This window comes from Pocillopora verrucosa, chromosome 1, assembly GCF_036669915.1.
Source record: "Pocillopora verrucosa isolate sample1 chromosome 1, ASM3666991v2, whole genome shotgun sequence".
Taxonomy (NCBI): Eukaryota; Metazoa; Cnidaria; class Anthozoa; order Scleractinia; family Pocilloporidae; genus Pocillopora; species Pocillopora verrucosa.
This window is the reverse complement of record NC_089312.1, coordinates 14224484-14232248: the sequence shown is the minus strand read 5'-3', so window position 1 is coordinate 14232248 and position 7765 is coordinate 14224484. Positions and strand designations below refer to the sequence as shown.

The window sequence follows — 7765 nt, the reverse complement described above, 5'->3', positions numbered from 1 at the left end:
GCCACCAACTGTTCTATACAGCTTATAAGTTAATAGCTGTTTTTGGTTCAAATTGATCTGTCTTGAGTGAACCGAAAAAGCTTTCAAAGAAATCTTCCTTTCTTGTGGCATTCTAGAAAAACAAAGCTTTTAACTTCTCATGTAAGATTCTTTCTTAAAACAAAGCAATCCATGCACACTTAAAAGAGTAAATTCGCTAATTGTTAGAATTTATCTTTGTTTTTGAATGATACTTTCTGTGTCCAAATCTCTCGCTTACTGATAAAATTTCCTCGCATCTGTAAATTCCTTCTTTATTAAGAGACACTTTTAAAGATAGAATGTGTTAAAAATCAGTACCTTTGCTTGTAAACTGCCTACTATCTTATGTTATTCAGAATTGTGCAATCAGCCTCTTAAAATTTTAATGAGAAGGAAAGAAAATTGAATTAGGTCGGGTAGCCCTTATCTCGATTGCTCGTAATTTTGTTTAGAATTTTCAACAAAGAATACGCGACAGTTCACGATAGAATTGAGTAAAAACAGACGTAGTCGATTCAATAAGTATCTATAAGACAGAGAACTTCATCTTCTCCGCTAGTCTTTTACATACTTTCAAACACATACACCGGTTGACCGCAAAAGTTACAATTATATCTCATAGAATCAGTTGTAGTAAATTTTATGTTAACTCGTTGCATGTTTACGGATAGTCGATTATGAATCAATGTTTGCCACGAATTCACTTGTATGTACAACAGTAAAAAAGGGTTAGTTTGTGTATTTTGGCAGGTTTCAAAAGAAAGAGTGAAAATCGGTATTGACACAAATCGCGGTAAATTTTGTATTAAAAATTTGCCCTCTGCATCAAAATCGCTCTTTCAACTCCAAGCGCTTATCGACTCTACAATTATTTCAGACGTAGATTAACAACTCAATGATATCGCAGATGCTCACATATTCATTCTCTAAGAAAACAAGCTAACAGTGAACTTGAAACTCAGCTCCTTTTGTCGGTGGCTTCTTTGCTTTTGGTGACATTGGTTAAAGCTGAAATTAACACTGGACGCCAAGCATACAAAATGAGTTTCCCGTGGGGAATTTAATTGCCGTGATGTGATAACCTTTTAGTACCTCCCATAACAATTTTGGGAAGTTCCAATTATTGTAATGTATTCAACACAATCACTGGCGCTTAATAATACAACACAAGCCCTTGGCGGGTGGCATTTTGACTACAATGAGCAGGGAAGCTCTAAAGCACGCGCGGGTCCTTTTATCTATCAATTCACCCCTCACAGAGACCAATTTTTGTCGCGTGGAGACCCTAATAAACTCTGAACAGTTAATCAAGTGTAGTACACTTCAAACAATAGAGAACGGACAGGATTTTCAAAGCAAGTTTCCGGTACTTCACTCATTCAATTACTCCGCAACACGAAATTCACCTGCCAGCGCTTATTCAACGGAATGAAACAAAGGAAGAACTGGAATTATTTCAGCGACGTTTAGCTGTATCAAATCTTTGGAAGAAGTGATAGTTAAACACGAGATGTTAATTACAAAAAGGATTTAACCAGCTAAAGAAAAGAAGATAGATGTACATTAATTCTGAGGCATAAAAACGTAGGCGACAAAAGATAATTTCTGACATGTGTTTATTTATTTGACTTCAATGTACATGTTATGCCATTACTGATAATGTTAACAAAATTAGGTGTGAAAACATTGTTAAAAATTTCACTTATATTGCCTGGTTATAGCTACTACCCTTCGTATGAGTAGATATTATTTCTTCACGCGAAATCTTCGCTTTCGTCGCTATTAAAATTGTGCTTAAGTAATATAAAAAGGACAACAAAGGAAAAAATTTGGACGAAGTTTGAGCAATTGGTTTGAATTTCTATACAAGCGAATCTTTTGCAATTCAAGTCAACATTGACAGGGTTGGTAAACTCAGTTTTAGCCTGTCGCTCTCTAAGTTTCAATAATTACTGCTGATCTTGTTAAGATGAAGTGCAAATATTTAATTTTTTTACAAATTGCTACACACATGCTCCCTCGCGCGAGTTAAAATTACGAAGCAATCACCTAAAAAACCTTAAAGATTTTAAGCTTTCGCGGAATCGCGTTTAATAAAGTCTGGATAAGTTCATATGTTTCCTCTCCTTAATGTTCTTAGTGAGCTTCTTCAACGTGCTCTTTTAAATCAATCTTTTTTGAAAATCGCTTTCTACAGGTTCGACAGTGGTAAGGCAAGTTGTCAGAATGGGTATGCATATGAAACTTTAGATTAGACATCTTGTTGAAAGCGCGATTACACTGGTTGCATCGAAATGGCTTCTCTCCCGTGTGAATCATAATATGGTTTCGCAAATTTCCCTTTTGATGAAATCCTTTCCCGCAAATGTCGCAGATGAAGGCTTTCTTGTCGCTGTGTGTTCGGAGATGAGTCTTAAGTGTGGAAGAGCGGTTAAAACTCTTTCCACACTCATCGCATTTATGCGGTTTTTTCTCTGTGTGAATGATCTTGTGCCTGCACAAGGTGCTGGACAGACGGAAACCTTTTCCGCAAACGTTGCAAACAAATGGCCGACTCTGAGTATGATCTGGCATTTTTAAGTGAATGGACAAGGTGTATTTGGTCTTAAAAATTTTGCCACACTGATTGCATTTATGGATGGCCTTGTCTGAGCGACTCTTAGCGCCTGTATCATTTAGTTCATTTGCTTTATTCACATGGGAACTTTTTTTGAGCGCTGAACCCGACACCCGCTTGGCTTCGTCCGAGGACGAGTCAATGTTCTTGTTGAAGTCTTTGGCGAATGCGTTGGTTTTCTCCTCCAGTGCTTCATTTTCCCGAAGAATTCCTTGCCCGGCATAACAAGAGATTTCCTGAAGATTGCTTTTTTGAGCATTTTGGCCCGACATTTTCTTTCCATTATTAATGAAACCATTTGCAAACCTTAGAATCTTTCCAATATCATTCACTCGCCCATCAATTCGGACATCGGCTGGGTAAGATGATTTCTTTTTCTTTTGAAACGTACCGAAAAATTCAACTTCCTTTTCCTTCTTTATTTTTGCCGGTCTCTTGCTTCGCCTGACATCTGAATAATCCTCACTAGCGGCTTTCTCCTCCTCTGTGAATTAAAAATACAACATAAATGATACTTCAGTTAAAATCTTAAAATGAACACACGGCTACAACACGAAAGTGGCTGTCTGACGTGTTTACATAGAGACGCTTTTATTTTGAGACATTTCGAATTAAGGCACTCTAGCAAATACTTATAAAAGATTTTGATTCAAAAGGAAACAAAAAACTAACCGTACTGAACGGAAGAAAGTTTTCTCTCGCCGAAATAATTGCCGTCATCGAAATTTCTCTTTAGCAGAAAGGCTCTTGGCATCGTAGCAAGAATTTGTAGTGTGGATATTATCTGTCAAAGTTACGACACTACCAAACACGATTTTCCTAAGCAAGAAAATTTCCCGCGATTTAAGCGCCGATCCACAGCCAAGCTGCACTGTGTATAACTGAATGAGTTGCTTTTGTATTCTTTCATTTTATAGCAACTTTGTGAGCGCGTAATCTTTTAACAACTCTATGTCATGGGGACTGAAGATAGATCTGGCATTGTTTTGAGTTCGGATGATGCGGTTTCCAACCAATCAAAAACCGTCAGGTCTGGAAACCTGCAAACATATTGAATAATTTATAAACTGCACATATGAAAATAACTCTGCAACACCTGCCACTTGTGGGCTTTAATTTTTAGGCTCTTATCGGTAAATCCGCAAACAAATTCTCCTTGCGCATAATGGATCGTATTTTCACGCGCCAAAACCGCTAAAAGAAAAATTCCGATTGCCCACATTTTTCATGGGAAGAAGCAGTCGGTCTTAACTAGTTTCGGAAAAGACGATCACAGCAACCTATTGAGTCGCAATAAAAATGCAAATACTAAAGCATTTTCTCTTGGAAATATTTATTTCCCCCTCGCTAGGGTGTAATAAGTGCTGTTAAAAGCATTGGGCCCGCCTATTGGACGGACTAGCATAATAGGTCTAGCTAACTTTATTACAGTTCGCTGTTAGTGGCCTTTTGTGTGGAAATCTTTTCTTGTCATTTCAATGGCATTTACGAGCCGCCTTCGCGTCAGAAAATTCATCCCACCTTTTTCCATCGTAGAAGATGATATTTCTAAACGTCTTCTATCTATCTTCGACCCATTTTCCACGTTAATGTCGCTGCTTGGGAGAGTGGCTCTCGTATACATAGAAAGAGATATTTAGAGGAGCACGTCCACACTCCTTTTAATGAACACCACACACGACCCATGATATCGATTGAACATTTGTTTATTTTTCGCATAATGGTCGGTCGCCAGTTTGTCTCCAAATACTCAATAACCCTTCCACCATTGTTTTCGTTTCTGCATGCTTCTAAGACAAAAGAGATTTATGCGGTGTAAATCTAACATTGTTAGCGGTGAAATTCCTGCTGTGTCATTATTCCTTCTAACTAACTTGAAACTGCGAGTGGTAATAATACAGAATAACCTTATTTTCAGATTTTAAAGGTAACTTTCTCTATTCGATTAGGTTGGCTTGAATTTCTCTCCTATTTCTATTTTTCCGAAGCAAAACTGTGAACTTAAGTTAAAGTTAATTTTATGCAGTGTAATTAAACCTTGCAGTTCATTTTGAGTTTGAATCAAATTGAATATCGAAAGCTGCGGATGGTTGAAATAGGAAAATTGTTGACTTCAAAATTCTGTCTCAAATTATCTAGAGAACACAAGATTTCGATATTCAGTTTAAAAGTATCGTATTAGTACTTTGGGAAGAAACATTTATTGGCAGTAAAAGAGAAATATCAGATTTCAAAACGAAAAGGATATGTCAGATCCATATCGATAAGAAAATGCATTTCAAAACTAGACAAAAAGTATAAATTAGAATTTTCATTCCATAATCGAGAGGACCTACTTACGTGTTAATATAATTTCCGCGGTTTAAAACTGGAAATCTAACGCCTTGTGAATGCAAACTCTTTTATAAGGATTAATTAAATTTTAAAATTTGTCTTGAATCTTAAGGAGTTAAAATTCTCTGGGCTTACTACATATGTAATCACCCACAATATTTAAGGTTCTCGTCGCTCTCGTCTGCTCGAGTTTTTTTCTTTTGAAACAAAAACCGTGAATTCAATTCAGCAAAGACAAAAAAGCTGCCTTCTTGAGGCGTGTTTGACAAAGTTGAGTTAATTCAAACAATATTTCGTATTCCGTTTAGCTTCCAGTTAAATTCAATATCCCCGCTGAAGCTAGTCCGTAATAAAAACGTTTAAGAATGAGCCAGTAATTGAAAGACAACGCACCTAATAATGATTAACATTACCACTTCTCAAACCTTTATCATTTTCGCGCTTGACTGTGAATCATGTACGCCGTAAAATGTTTGAATAGAAAATCATTTCAAAGGCTTGTTAATTAGGACGTGTTAAGTATTCAGATGTCTGTCACCATTTCTCTTTCAGTCAGATATCACTTGATATTCATAGTTATCTTCTGAAACTCTATCTGTTGGTGCACGATAGGAAAACATTGCATAGACAAAAAAAATACGCTTATCTTGTAGTCTCGGTATATTTCCACCGTGTTTTTGAAAATTATTCTGACAAAAAACCAAACATGACAAGTTTAAAATTTTATCTGAAAAACACAGTTTCCGTTTGTCTAAGCTATAACTTGAGCATAAAACAGGTGTCTTTGACATCTCAGCATATATTACCGACAACAAAAATAAGCAAATTTTTAACTGATGGTCTTTTAACCGTGACTTTCGCCGAGCTCTCTCATGTTTAAGAAACATTTTGTGCGAGATTTCTGGAGAAATTCAAGGACTTAATGATTATAAGCTTAAAAATTTCATCAACAATTTCGGAAAAATGCTTTACGGAAAATGTTCTCCGGTAAACAAGCCTTGGCCTGTGCCGACCAAACTTGCATTTCCTTGGAACATGTAATTTTCCGGTTTGTAAGCAAACTTGTCATGACTCTTGCTCATTTTCGAGGACATAGTGCGCTTCTTCATCAAATGGTTAACATGTGTAGAGGCAAAACTGAGGACGTGAGAGTTTTTGTAAGAGATATTTTAATTTTTATGATGGGAAAAGCATTTAATGTAATAATACCTGTGACAGATGATTTGAAAACAGCCATTTTAAGGATATCCGATATATCTATTTATTTTATGATGAAAAGCCTCAGAATTACATTCAGATTTCGCGTAAAAAAGCGAATGAAACCCGACAAACGAGGCCGTAAATCACCATACACGTTTAAAGAAAAAAGTTCGCTTTGCATCTATCCAGCGTGAGATCCTTCTTGAAGACACATGGTGCGGATCCATAGAGTTGGCTGAAAATAATTCAAACGCTCACAGCACGTGTTTTCAAAGTCCTTTGTTTGAAGTTTCCTCTACTCTTTGACAGTTTTTTTTAAACTTAGAAAGTGCTTTTTAAAGACAAAGGCATGCTACTTGTTCCTCTAGTCTCACAACTTCTCATAATTGCCGTCGTGGAAACTAATTTTAGGAACCAGTTTTGCATTGCGTAAATTGTTTGAATAATGAATTATTCCTGTTCAAGGCACAGTTAACAATAAGTCAATCGAGTTCAGAGCTTTCAGTGATGCGAATCTTATTTAAATAATCAGGAGAAAAAAATTCGTTATATAGTTTCATCGAGGCCGGAGAGCCTTTTAATTTTACTACAAAATTAGTTAAAATGATGCTTGGGGCTGGTCTGTTCCTCTGTCAATGATTAATTTATTTCATGATACCCTGAGCACATGGAGATTTGCAAATGAGATTCTAAAATAAAAATTCATTCATTAATGTGCATCAATTTTCCTTTTTTTTTCTTATAAGTGTAGGTGGACATTCCTGATTGCTATAACTGTGGTCTTTGCTTTGCTCATGAAACTCGGAACTTTTGCCAACTTCACCCAAAACCTAAATTAAAGAAAAAATCGATTTCTAGTATCATAGAACTGTCGTGTTATCTGATAACGTGTGAGTAAACGATTGGAGACGCAATGCTTGGGCTAGTGTTCAAATAGACGTCCCATGTAAACAGAATGGTTTAGCAGTATGACAAAAGCCTTAAGGTTCTCACATTCTCTGCGGTTATTTTTATCTGAAGCACAAGCTCGTTAACGACAGCCAGACTTTCCTGTTTTATATCCCAACGAAACAGAACACACGATTAATGAGGCAATTCTAATGGGCTGATATAAACCTTAGGGCAGCAATTGCCAACCCACTTATAAAACAAACATGACTGATGATAATAATTATAACCACTCTGATGATAATGACCACGAGTGAAGTCGAATTAGGATTCTAATGCTTCGAAATGTAAAATTTTTGAGTGAAATTAAACGACTGTGAAATGGATGGCGAATTTTCAAGTTTTACTGTCACGAAATAAAAGCGATAGACGTCTACTCCAACATGACCACCTCGAGAAAAAAGTTTGGCAAGGCAAGCTTAATAAGTTTTGTAATTTCAATTATGCATTTATTTCGTTGCGCGGTTTCATTAAAGTGTTCGGTATCGAGAAAATGAAAAAAAGACCATCTCCCCCCAAGGATTTTTGATAAATGATGAAAATGAAAAGATGGAATTTCAGCCAATGCGCGCTTTTCATTTTCGATCGGTCTCCAGTCCTCCAACTACTGAAAAATGACGTGTTGTAGCCTAGACTCCAATTCTT

The 7765-nt window shown here is 36.4% G+C and overlaps 1 protein-coding gene across 2 annotated transcripts; it reads right to left on the bottom strand.

Annotated features, from left to right (window-relative positions):
• Positions 1-1572: 1572 nt before the first annotated feature.
• LOC131786312 (fez family zinc finger protein 1) lies at positions 1573-5502 on the bottom strand. Of its 2 annotated transcripts, XM_059103352.2 has the most exons (3): positions 5366-5502; positions 4160-4428; positions 1573-3122 (listed from the first exon to the last, which is right to left on the bottom strand). In XM_059103352.2, the coding sequence occupies exons 2-3, from the start codon at positions 4260-4262 to the stop codon at positions 2158-2160; spliced, it is 1068 nt and encodes a 355-aa protein (XP_058959335.2). In that variant the 5' UTR covers positions 4263-4428; positions 5366-5502; the 3' UTR covers positions 1573-2157. The 2 variants fall into 2 exon arrangements, with proteins under 2 accessions (XP_058959335.2, XP_058959336.1); XM_059103353.2 differs by lacking the exons at positions 4160-4428; positions 5366-5502 and adding an exon at positions 3311-3580.
• Positions 5503-7765: the final 2263 nt, after the last annotated feature.